The sequence below is a fragment of the Setaria viridis genome, chromosome 8 (genome assembly GCF_005286985.2).
Source record: "Setaria viridis chromosome 8, Setaria_viridis_v4.0, whole genome shotgun sequence".
Classification (NCBI taxonomy): Eukaryota; Viridiplantae; Streptophyta; class Magnoliopsida; order Poales; family Poaceae; genus Setaria; species Setaria viridis.
Window position 1 is genome coordinate 2,658,815 of NC_048270.2, and position 13,113 is coordinate 2,671,927.

At 50.0% G+C, this 13,113-nt stretch overlaps 2 protein-coding genes across 2 annotated transcripts; one reads left to right on the top strand and one right to left on the bottom strand.

Annotated features, from left to right (window-relative positions):
• The first annotated feature begins 690 nt into the window (after positions 1–690).
• On the top strand, positions 691–3,229 carry LOC117834119 (uncharacterized). Its single transcript, XM_034713739.2, has one exon. The coding sequence runs from the start codon at positions 1,648–1,650 to the stop codon at positions 2,815–2,817; it is 1,170 nt and encodes a 389-aa protein (XP_034569630.1). The 5' UTR covers positions 691–1,647; the 3' UTR covers positions 2,818–3,229.
• Positions 3,230–6,393: 3,164 nt separating this feature from the next.
• On the bottom strand, positions 6,394–8,017 carry LOC117834120 (uncharacterized). The gene has a single exon (XM_034713740.1). The coding sequence runs from the start codon at positions 7,974–7,976 to the stop codon at positions 7,023–7,025; it is 954 nt and encodes a 317-aa protein (XP_034569631.1). The 5' UTR covers positions 7,977–8,017; the 3' UTR covers positions 6,394–7,022.
• Between the last annotated feature and the right edge of the window lie 5,096 nt (positions 8,018–13,113).

Below are 13,113 nucleotides of genomic sequence, written 5' to 3' on the forward strand. Positions count from 1 at the left end.
ATTAGCATCAACGGCGGTTCGTCGGTGGTAGCGGAGGTGGCGAAGGCCGCCGGAGCCCAGCGGGGGTGGGAGTGGCGAGGAGCTCGGGGGAGACAGAGGGGAGACGGAGGTGGCATTGGGGGAAGAAGATAAGAGGAGGGGGGAGAGAGAAACAAATCTGAATTTCCAATCGGATGGAAAAAAAAAGGTGGTTGAGAGGTACCTAAATCTCAAACGTTTGAGGTATAGATAAACCCGAAGGAAAATTAAGTTCTGTTTCTTTTTATGTAGTATGAAAAAGGAAATCAGTCAGATATGTTAAATCTGTAAGCTTTTTTTCCTTCTTGTATCACAAAAACCTGTGGTGCCTCAAGTCTGACGGGACAATGCGCAGTTCATGTTTCTGCTTCTACCAACATATTTTACTCTGTGGCAGCAGAAATATTCAAACGAGAATGCCGTATGGACGTATGGTTCGTGCACGGCATCTCGTTCATAAATGCATGCCGCCCTGTTACTAGCCGTTGCATCGTTCGGCTCCATCACCAACCTTGCTAGTGCTAACCCCCCTCTTGAACAGTGACAGTCAAAACGAATTCAGAGTTTCCAAATGTTTTTTTTAAACGAACGGTACAGGATATGAAAAGGACAACCGAAATGGAATTTCTCAGAGTTTGCGAAGGGCGCATAGGCTATGCCCACATGGGGCAAGTCAAACCTTTAAAATAAGCACTTGTTCATCTAGAACTAGGAGTAAGTACTTCACTTGTTGACAAAATGATCGCAAAATAAGCCTGCTTGCGACTCCCTCGGATGGAGTATATAAACATATAGCCCCCCAAAAGAAAAACACTCTCACCTCGATGCACTTTTGTCTTGGCTACGCTTGCCAATTGCCATGCCACCTCAGCTCCTCCCTGCGTGCGCGCTGGAACGAAACAGGGGACCGGAATCTTCAGCAGCAGTAGACGTTGCATGTTGTTCTTTTAGATTGTAGCAGCTCGTTTACCGTTCTATGCTCTTCTTATATTTCTGTTCTCTTTACCGTTCTGATGAAATGCAGGAGCTAGCTAGAACTAGTTTAATCACAACTATACTCTTCTAATAAGAAATGAAGAACCATGGATCATTTGATCCTGTAATTTCAGTTCAATTACTCCACGCGATGGAGCTGTTTGGGCATCGCGCGTGATGGCGTCACGCCCTCTCGTCTCTCTCTGATCTCTTCCACACGGCCGGCCCGGCCAAAGGCAGAGTACACGGTGACACCTGCTGGATCCCCATGACATGAGTGAATGAATGGAAGTCCCTTTCCCTCCATGCCCTGCAGAGGTGGGAACTCAAGAGAGGATACATAAATACGAGCACATGAGGCACGGCCCCATCGATCCCCATCTTCTTCCCCTCCCCCTCCCACACAGCTCTGCGTAATTGCTTGCATAGCAGGCAGCAGCATCACCGTCCACCGGCACCACTGACCACCCTCCCTCCCTCTCTCCCCTCAACCACCTTCTCTCTCTCTACAGGCGTACACCTCCAGCTAGCTTCCATCCAGAGCCTTCTAACCTCGCTTACTCACTCACCAGTCACCACTGATCCAACCAGACATCCATTAAATACTCCACCGCCGGTGAGCAAGCGGCAAGCCGGCAACCGGGGCCGACGACGATGGGGAGGAAGGGCGGCCTCGCCGCTATCTTCTCCTCCAAGCCCAAGCTCGCCGCGGCCGACACGCCGTGGTCGTGGCCCTCCTGCGCGGCCAGCCCGCAGACGGCCTCCTTCCGCCGCCAGGGGCGCCACGACGGCGACGACTACCGGCCATGCACCACGGCCGGCCGCCACCGCTCCTCCGAACCCACCGCCGCAGCCGGGAGGCTTCGGCCGCCGAGGAAGGCCGCGGCTGCGGGGGGCGACGACGACATGTACAAGATGGTCAACTCGGTCTACTTCGACGCCACCGACTCGTGCAGGTTCTTCTTCGACGATGACGGGGACGGCTGGGAGGCGGGCGGGGACGATGAGGTGGAGGATGGCCTGGACGACGGGAGCTTCTCCACGACCACCGCGTCGGAGGAGTGGTCGGAGGCCGTCATCCGCAGCCTCGGACGGACCTCCACCGACCGCTTCTTCTTCGACGCGGGCCCGGGCACGGCGCCGGCCTCCAACTCCATCCTCGCCGCCTCGCCGTCGCCGCCGCTTCCGTGCAGGACGGCGGCTCGGGCGACTCTAGCGCCGCCGCACGAGGAGGCGCCCAAGCAGCAGGCGCTGCCGTCCGAGGTGGCGGCGGCGGCGTCAGTACTGTCCGACGACCCCGACTTCTTTTCCGACTCGGAGGAAGAGGAGGCGCCTGCGTCGGCGTCGCTGGTGGAGGAGAGCGTGGCGGTGGCGCTGGACTCGGAGGACCCGTTCGGCGACTTCCGCGCGTCCATGGAGGAGATGGTGTCCGCGCACGGCCTCCGCGACTGGCCGGCGCTCCAGGAGATGCTGCTCTGGTACCTCCGGATCAACGGCAAGCACAACCACGCCCTCATCGTCGGCGCCTTCGTCGACCTGCTCGTCGGCCTCGCCACCGGCAGCAGCGCCGCGGCGGCAACGACGACGACGACCACCACCACCACGACGGCGACGATGACGGCGACGACCACGACGTCGGCGTGCAGCACCAGCAGCAGCAGCTCGAGCGCTAGCAGTAGCGGCGGCGATGCTATTACTACTTCTGGTACTGCCGCAGCAGCTGCTGCTGCTGCTGCGTGCATTGAGGAGCAATGCGGCGGCGGGAGTGCCGGTGCTTCGTGCTCATCGTCCGATCTGGAAGTGGATGACGGAGAAGGCAGGTGACGGCCATTGCACAGGCCGCGGCGCACTTGATTCTCCGTGTACGTGCTACCACGGATCAATCAGGAGCCTAATACGAGCACTCGATTTCGATGTGGATCGTTCTTCAAATTAGTTCAGCATTCCATCGTGTATTACGACTTCATTTTTTTATTTTTTGGGAGTGATCTGATGCACGACGCATTAATTGCAGCGTTGTGACTCTGATGAGAGGCAGACGGTTGACACTCTATTTCAGTGTGGTAGCAGCTAGCTAGCTTAAAGAACAATGCACATATACACACCAATGCTTTTGTAATTTTACTTTTTCTCCTAAATGCAGTGTTTTGCTAAAAGCATCTGTACATTGATTCAAGTACACGTCACATGTTTTTCCTGCATTATCCTCTCAATCCAACCGTCCATTGTAATGTCACTTCCTCCCATATCTCTTTTCTGCTGGTTCCCATCTATTTTTTCCACCCCTGCCAGTGGACTCTCCTCCGTGGTTGCATTGCGTCCTCGTTCGTCTCTAACACCCTGTACCTCTAGTCGTTCCTGCCGCCATAGACGAAGACTCACTGCCATGTAGCATAGTAGGTCTCGTTCGGTCAATCTTTCCCTGTATTTTTTTTTCTTTTTGATGAGGAAGGAGTAACCCTTGTAATTGAACAAGACCTTAGCACGGATCAAGTGCAGCTTATCGTGGCTACAGAATTTCTAATCTAAGCTTGTATCTTCAGATCCGCACGAGGCCGGTGGCGGCGACCTTGCATGGTTGGTCTCAAGGTACTGCCGGACGCAGGTGTCCGTCGTTTTCACCCACGTCCCTGTTGGTGTTGTTAATCGCGGCTGTCTCGACGATGTGCCACCAACGGCGTCGTGTCTCACCGACCGACCGCTGCTGGCTAGCTAGCTGCGTCGCCTGTTTCCCGGGCGCTATGGCTGTGAGGCTGCGCCGTGAGCGACGGCGACCGGCCGGCCGATAATAGCAGTAGGCAGCTGCATGCGCGGATCCGTCGCCCGTCCCTTTCCCGCCGACGAGACATGCTGCTTCCTGTACTGCTTGCATGCGTCCTCAGCACAGTGGTCTAATTACTCATCAGCTAATTGATGGCGTGGTTAGGATGGAGCTGATTGGGCGCGTGCTTTGCGTGAGCGGTGGAAATGAAGGCATACGGTATACCGTATCCCGTATCATGTGACCCGTCGGCTTCGTATCCGTGGGCGGCGGCGACGGGGCGACGCCGACGTTACCTCTCCATGGCAGGTCCTCGTCGCCGTCCTCGTGAGGGACGGCCGAGCTGACCGACGAGCCACCCAGACGTACGGCGGGGACCCCGGCCCTCCCTCCGATTCGAGATCTGCTCGTAATAAATGCCGCATCAGCAGCTACCGGCGATGGATCGACTCGATCCAGCGCTTTGTTTTGTTTCTTTGCTGCCTGCTCGTATGGAAGCCATGTACAAATCTGGGGCCGGCCCCTGCAAGGTCGTCTCGTTTTCGGATGTTGCTGGATGGCCCAGATGTGTTTTTTTTTTTTGAATTTTGAACTTTTGAAATTGAACAACATTGAGGCCGGATCCATGCATTCATGATGGCGGCCGTGCACATGCATTTGACGACATTGCGATTTCACCGGTAGGACAAACCGACAAAGTACCAACGCCAGTGAATGGATGGATGGTTCCTAGATACGGGCATCGTTCTCAGAAAGGTCAATGTCGTTTTGAATTTTGGGATTTAAAGTTTAAACTAGAACGCCCACGTGCTGGAACAAAATCGCAAGACAGCACTTGTTCCGATCCCCGTGCACAGGGAAAGATCCTCCCATTGAAGACGCATGGGTCGATAACGTTTTTCCATTTCACATTTTGCATTTGTGCCTTGCATTGCGCGACGAGGCAGGGCAGCTTAGATCAGCGCCCAATTGCCGTACTCGCAGTTCTCAACTCGAGAGAAATCTGTAGCGCCAAGTACGACAGTGAAGAATATTGTTAAGCCCTAATAATACTCGCCATCTGTGCATCACGTTAGGCCATGTTTAGTTCACCCCCAAATTCCAACTTTGACACTATGCAAAAAGAAGATTCCTCATCATATCAAACTTGCGGTACATGCATGGAGTACTGCATATAGACCAAATCAAAAACTAATTGCACAGTTTCGTTGTACTTTGCGAGACGAATCTTTTGAGCCTAATTAGTCAATATTTGGACAATAATTCACAAATACAAACGAAACGCTACAGTTGTGCTACAGTAATTTGGGTTGTCTATAGTTGGGCAACTAAACAAGCTCTTAGTTTGTTCAGGTTGACTCCGGCAGGGGGCAACTGCACGACTGTGAGAAGACTTTATTACAGTAGCCTGTGTGTTGTGTTTGAGTGAGTGCAGCAGCCAGCCTGCCTGCCTGGGCTGCGTTGCAGCATCGGATTTAGGGCGTTGGGCCTTCCAAGGGCGCGGCGGCTGACACCCAAATTATTGTGGATCACCAACTTGGAAAAAGCATCGGTTCCGGTGGCAGCATTAAAGGCCCTGGAGCCCAAACCGGAACTGAGTGCGCGCAATTCCAAGATTTCAAAACATTTGGGCTGGCTGCTGTGCACGGCCTACGACGACGACGGGCGGTCCGAGGAAACCCGTCACCAGTATGGGCCGACTTTACCGTGAGGCCCGTCATGCATGTTTCGGGGTGCTCGGCGGCCCAGGACGCAAACCTATCACCTATACTACATAAATAATAGCCCATCGAGGCCCAAACCTCCTCCACACGCCGGTCTAAGCCTCCCAGACAACAGGGGAAGGAACATGCACAGCAGTCAGCAGAGGAAGCCTAATCACTCAAAGCTCCACAACAGTTGGAGTAAAACAATTTGGATCAAATTTTGATCTCTCGTTCCCTTGGACATCTTTACCTGACCAAGCTCCACCATCAACTCCCTGCAATCCTGAACAATCGCTGCCAGCCTAGATCGATCTGTTCCTGACTCTGTTAGTGCTCCAATGACCAACCGGAAGTTGAGGCCTTTCAATATGCAGGTCGCCTCACCATCGATTTTATCCCTCCCGTGGCAGTTTTGTGCTGCCTGAAACAGTCAAACATGCTTAAACTTTGGCCGCCGTACCACACCAGTTTCTTATTTGATTGCTTTTATTAATTGATTGAAGCTGAATTGAACTTTTTTCTTCTTCTAAAAAGTGCTATGTTTACCTTATAAAATTTAATTTCGATTACTACACCCTCGCTATGTTTCGCGAAATTTTGCATTAGCAGCAACAGTTGCCAGAAAATGATGTCTTTGCCCGTGACCATGGTGCCACATCCGAAACGACACTCTTTCAACCTCAACGAAATAGCAGTTACAAACAAGTCAAAAAAACAAACCCCACCAGACTGCAGGCTTGTAATACGATGACGTGGCGTGATAACGAAGCCATGTAGTACATGCCCCTAGCGATTAGGCATTGTGTAGTATGAAAGCACCCCCCCCCCCCCCTCACCAGCATCCGCCACACATGTGCGTCAGGCGGCAAAGACGGACGCCACATAGCATTTCATTTCAACTACGCCATCCATGTGTTCCGTAGAAGAGAAGAATTGCCATGTAAAATAATCAATTAGTAGTAGTAGAACGCTACTGCAGCTAATCTCATTGACTAGCATCATATATCAAAACCAGGTCCAGTTTTGAACACGTACAGATTCAACAAGTCACACGCGCACACACATACGTGTACACAGTACAGCTACAGATCGGTAGACTCGACGAATAATCCTACCACTTCCACACCAATGGTCTATGATGGATGGATGGATGACCTTCGTGCAAAACCAAAGGCCATGCACAAACACAAGCAACCACATGTACAGCTAGCAGCCTCACTAGATTCTAACTGTAAAAATGTAAACTTTGGGAGCACTACTGCAAAGACTAGAGTTACGTACTAAAAACTACGGTAGGAAATAAACCAAAAGCAGCATCAACTCAACTACATACTCAAAACAAACGACATGGTAGTCTGATTGATCTAGCACACCACTTTATTAATTACGATATGTGCTTAGCTTAATTTTTTTTGATTAACCAGTTAATTTGTACTTGCAGCTAGCTGCTGCCTGTGCTGCTGATCCTTTTCCTCGGAGATGAGATCCTGTCACCAGCTAGGTCCATTACAGCAGCAGCAGGATCTCAAGGGGGGCAGCATACAGGGAGGTCGACGCTGTGGTCACAGCCGGTACTGGTGGTACGCCGGCGGCGAGTGCTGGTGGGAAGGAGGAGGGGCCGCGGCGGCAGCGGCGGCGCCGGCGAGCTGCGTGCAGACCTCGGCGAAGGCGGTGAGGATGGCGGCGTGGTGGCGCGGCGCGTTGAGGGCGAGGAGGCGGCGGAGCATGCCGCGGAGGCCGTCCCAGTCGCACAGCCCCATCTCCACCACCATCTGCACCATGCTGTCGCGGAAGTCCGCGCGCGGGTCCGACGACTCCTTCTCCACCGCCACGCCCACGCCGTCCCCCTCCGGCCCCGCCGTCTTCTCGTACCTCTTCTTCTTCGTCTTAGCCGCCTTCAGCTGCCTCTTGCCCGCCGGCGCCGGCGCCGCCTTGGTCGCCTGCTGCTGCTTGGGGCGCGGAGACGGCGGCGCCTCCTGTTGTTGCTTGGCGGCGGCCGCGGCGTCTCCGTAGAGGACGTGCGAGGAGGGGTGGTGGTGGTAGTAGTAGTCGGAGGAGTTGGCCGACGAGTAGCCGGTGCTGCGCGTGGCGGCCGACGAGGACGAGAAGGAGGCCGCCGTCGATGTGGACGCGCACGACGAGTACTGCTCGCCGCCGGAGCCGCCCCTCCGCGCCGCCGCCTTGTTATTATTGTTACCTCCCAGCTGGCACGGCTTGAGGAAGGACGGCAGGCTGAGCAGCCTCGGCCGGCGCGGGCGGCACCCGCACCCGGCGTCCACCACCGGCACGTACCGGCGCCGCCCCACCGGGAACTGCCTCCCGCCGCCACCGCCTCCTCCGCGCGCCCTGGTTGACATCGCCGGCCGGCCGGTAAACGCTGGGAGCGGATGGTGTGTGTGCTCTAGCTGTGTAGCTGCTGTTGGGCCTGGTACTCTTGGAGTAGTTGCTTGCACGGTGTGTGTGTGTGCGTGGAGGTGGAGCTGCAACTTGAAATGTGGCTGCTGCCTGCCTTGCATGCAACTATGCAAGTGTGCGATGGCGATAAGGCAAGAGGGAGCGTCTGTGGTTTATATATATGTGTATACTTGATGATTTGACGAGGTGGCGGATTACCCCTGCTGCCCCAATGGATTGACTTTGACCGTCCTATCTGGTGGTCTTACTGTAGCCCTCTAGCAATTTCTTGCTCTTGGCAACGCATACGGAGTCGTAAAACCTAGAAAGGACAAGAATTAGCTTGCAGGTACGCTGCTAGTAGGATCGGTGCAGTTGTTTCAAGTCATGGGAAACAAATTACGGCTCGATCATTTCCCAACGATTGACGAACCTCCTTTTTAATTTACCTCGCAAGTGAGCCGGCTATTTTCTTGTGTTCCCAACAAGTAGAACCCTGTGCTACTTGCAATGGAAGTTGGAACACAGAAAACATTACTCGAGTTACATATATAGTTTAAAAAAATGGTAAAGGTAATTTTTCGGGCCGCATCTATCAACTAGGAACGCATACAAATTTCATTTTGTTTTAAAAAAAGGCACTAGCTGTCTCAACCTCCAAAAAAAAAAGAAAGGAAAATTACTTGATACTGGACGTCATATATGTGTATTATCACTACCATCTCATGTTGAGGGATCACTTACTTCACATACACGTTCCCAATGAATCGCATGTATAGGAGTGCAATCTCATATCGTGCAACCAATTATGCTTCGGGTCATCATCAGTTATCACATCGATCGATTAGCACATGGATGGCTAACCCATTTTATTTCTTATATTTTATGTATTTAGTGCGATACGGGGCGGTGGTCAGTGATCTTCGTAACGTATTTCCTTCGTCGAACATGTTTCACATGTATTACAAAATAGTATTCTCGTCAACGCTTGAGAAAACCTCTTTCGTATTTCCGTTTAAAATTTCCAAGGTGACACAACTAACGCGGTCGACACTGATGCAAGCTTGGGCGATAAATTGCCACATCGGTGATGAATCGATAAGGCCGCGTATATAAACTAGTCGAAAGGGGAGTATGAACTAGACAGATCGGCTGTGATGGGGATCACATCAAGCGCGCGTACGTGGCTGCGATGGGGATCAGGGGCGCGGCAGCTAGCGACAGGGGCAATTAGCGACTTCTTCTCTGATGGCCGTCGAGGTCTACACGCTACGGCCCCGAAACCTGCAAGCCAAGGATTGGCTGGTACGCAAGGGAGTTTTATTTATTGCACTTACCGTGCGATAAACGTACGTACTCGCTGGATTTATGGTTCTTTTACCGTGAGGTCGATGATCATGAATGGTTTGTTGCGATGTTTCTACGCAAAGTGAGGCAGTAGCTACGTACGTACCTCTGGGACGAGACGACAGACGAGAGAGATTAGGCCTGCTAATGGGTTGAAACTTGCTTCAAACCCGTCCCAACTCGTAATAAATTAACTCATTCACCCACCCGTCTCGCTTCATAATTCTATTATGTAAATTCAACCCAACCTGCTCCACAAATTGATATAACCCGTGGATTTGGTACATGAACCTATAAGTTTATACAAACCTTGTGTTCACACCTTAAAAGTTTAGAGAAATTGTCTAAAATTTGTTGCAGATGAATTAGTTTGACAAAACTAAAACTCGTGTTCACACCTTAAAATTTTAGAGAAATCCACCAAAATTCGTTGCAGTTGAATTAGTTTGACAGTCCGTTATTTTGTACAAAGTAGTGCGACTGGACTTATATGTGGGCCCCATGTCAAGAGTCGGACCCTAAAATTAAAACCTCACGTTCAGACCTTAAAATTTTAGAGAAATTGACCAAATTTTGTTGCAGTAGTTTGACAGTTCGCTACTTTGTGCAAAGTAGTACGGCTGAACTTATATGTGGGCTCCGCATCAAGAGTCCGACCCTAAAACTAAAACTTTGCATTCACACTTTAAAATTTTGGAGAAATTAACCGAAATTTGTTGCACTTGAATTAGTTTGACAACCCACTACCTGGTGCAAAGTAGTGCGGCTGGATTTATATGTGAGCCCCGCGTCAAGAGTCGGACCGTAAAACTAAAACATCGTGTTCACACCTTAAAATTTTAAAGAAATTGACCGAAATTTATTGCAGTTGAATTAGTTTGCAGTCCACTACTTTTGTGCAAAGTAGTGCAGCTGGACTTATATTGTGGCCCCACATCAAGAGCCGGACCTTACAACTAAACCTCGCATTCATACTTTAAAATTTTAGAGAAATTGATCGAAATTTGCTGGAGATGAATCAGTTTGACAGTCCACTACCTTGTGCAAGGTACTGTGACTAAATCTACATATAGATCCCACGGCAAGAGCGGAAACCTGAAAGTTAAACCTATGAGTTAAACCCATACAAACTCAAATAAAAAAACCACTTCCAACCTGCTCCAACCCGCATTTGTGATATACCCAACCCGTCCCAACCCATTAGATACTAAAACCCATTTTAACCCATTCAAACACATCCTGTGTCACAATCCACCCCATAAAACCCATTTCAACCCACCCCACTAGCAGCCCTAAGAGAGATCGACCGATTAGAGGAGGAGGGGGCCGGGAGATCAGAGGGCCATTATAATTAATTAGATTTATTGCAAGTAGTTCGTTAAAAAAATTCTACTATTAATGAGAATGAAACTCTCACCAAGAATAATGGATTAATGCTAGTCTCAATGGGTTTTCATAGAGAATTTCATAGGCATTAAATGATAATGGAACTCATCTACTCACTCTCTTTCCATAACTTCCTTGTCATGCCACTGGTTTCGCTTATGTGTTATCTCGTTTAATGAGAATGAAACTCTCATCAAGAATGGACTAAGGCTAGTTTCAATGGATTTTCATGAAGAGTTTCATAAGCATTAAATTCTATACCACGTCAGCAAAATTTTTTGCAAACTTGGTATAAGGTCATTCTAAAGGACGTATGAGAGGTAAATTTCATCTTCATAACACCAACCAGACTTAGTTACCAACATGACTATTTTAGCAACAGTGCAATGAAATTGTGCATAAGACTGACCAGCTTCCAAGACTATGCAAGCTAGTTATTGACAGCTGAAAAACATAGTTTTGTTGTGTGCTCTTTTCTAATAGTTACGTTTCAAGTAAGTCAATTCATTACATTAAGCATTTGAACTTACAAGGAAAACACTTACTGCGTATGATTTGGAAAATATTCCGAACATATTTCATAAGTTTACGATACTGAGCTGAGGGGGGAAAGTCTTTGCAGCTCTCAACGAAAAGCTTCCCACGAAGTTTGGTTACCATACATGTTCTTTTTAATTATTTTTTCTCCTGATTTACAAGATGACGTACAATCTTTTATACTTTTTTCCTTTCGTCTTTATTGATAATGATATCCACTCCACTTGGTTAGTGGGAGGCTGCGAGCTTTCCTTTTCTTTGTAGCATTTTTATTTAATTTTTGTGATGGTAGCTCACTTCATGGTACAACTGGATACTGGATACTCTACTGACCAATCGTTTGTTGGCTTCTTTCATAAACAAAGGAGCGTGATTCGTCCACACATCACGACCTGGGTACACGTCTTCAGAAAAAAATGTTGCTGGATGCAGCATCTGGTAATTTTTCAACCACACGTCTACTATGTTGGATTTGCAGAGAAAATAATTTATTAGGTGTCTTTTGAGTGTGCCCACTATACATGGTTGTTATTTACTTTGGTCTTTATGCGTTCGACATGACATGACGGTTTGTTCATCTCAGCATGTATTATGTAGCCAATGATTAGTACATGCTAGACTTAAACCTAATTTGACGCTAGTACATAGGAGAGCTTTCCATTAACATGCATACTAATATACATTGACAATACATGTAAACTGCAACAATAATGATATGATAGTTATCAGGCGATGCGCGCCTATACGAAAGATGTTAACCTCAAATAATAATGAAATATTATCTTACTATGCTTAGTTTGCTAGTGGAAGCAAAGCCCAAAATTAATGTACAAAGTTTAGTTATTATTTTTATATATAGGAAAATAATGATATTTTATATTTTCCATGCTAAATAAGTAGATAGTTTTTTTATAAAAAGGTTATGGAAACTGTGGGTCCCACCTAATAATATGTGGGTCCTACATTGGGTTCCATGTGGAGCTAGATCGAAGTCCTGTAAACTTTAGTACATGCATAGATGTATCCATGCATCTACCAGTCCACCGATCGAAAATCTTACACGGATCACCGGCCCGTCGAGATTGATGCCGCTGTGGATAGATATAGATCATGACGTCAGCACCTGGCGTACATACCAGCTAGTGATAGGTAGGCCAGAGCAGGAGACACACTACTGTGCACCACCAGCGAGAGATGCTGTACGCCCTGGTCCGTAGGCGTACGAACGCATACCGGCCGGGATAGGATCGGACCCGGACGGCGGCGGGCCCGGATCGGACTTCCACTCCAGCAGTCGAGAGCGGCAGAGCGCGGCGAGGAAGAAGGCCGGCCGGCCAGCTGGCGAGAGTTTAACCCCCCCGCATCGGGATCCGAGGTCGAATGCAATCCGGCCGGTCCCCTCCCCTCCATCGGGGTCGGCGTCGCGATCATGATCGAACATCGATCGCTGCTCGTCCTCCAATACTAGGCTCACCAGCTGCGCAGCTACGTAGTTTATCCAACGGAAAAACGTGGAAACATTTGCACGCAAGTCCGTTAGTTAGGATACTAGCTAGAGCTTGCAATATTTCTACGCTAAGATTTAGTAATTGTGCCACAGTCTGAGGATCTGATCGAGCATAACTCCCAATAAGCTGTAGCTAGCTGTACATCTTACGGAGTTACGGTCACGGTGAGCAGCACACGCGTACGGCGTGACGCGCGTAGTCCAGGATCGTACGTGCACGGTGGCATAGAGCATCCACTGTGCGGTAGTATTCATGCGTCAGCAGCAGGGGCGAGGATTTGGACCAGTAGTCAAAGCGTGTCAGGCGGTGGGGCCGGCCCTGGGTGGCTGCTCTCTCCCCTGCTAGGCTGCTACGGTGGCAGTGGGGCAGTGGCTGCTGGGGCCTGCGGCATTCATCATCGGATTCAGGCAGCAGCACAGGGTTTTGGCAGCGGCTCCATCCACCATCACTGTCACTGCAACAGCAGCACTCGCCGCCGCGG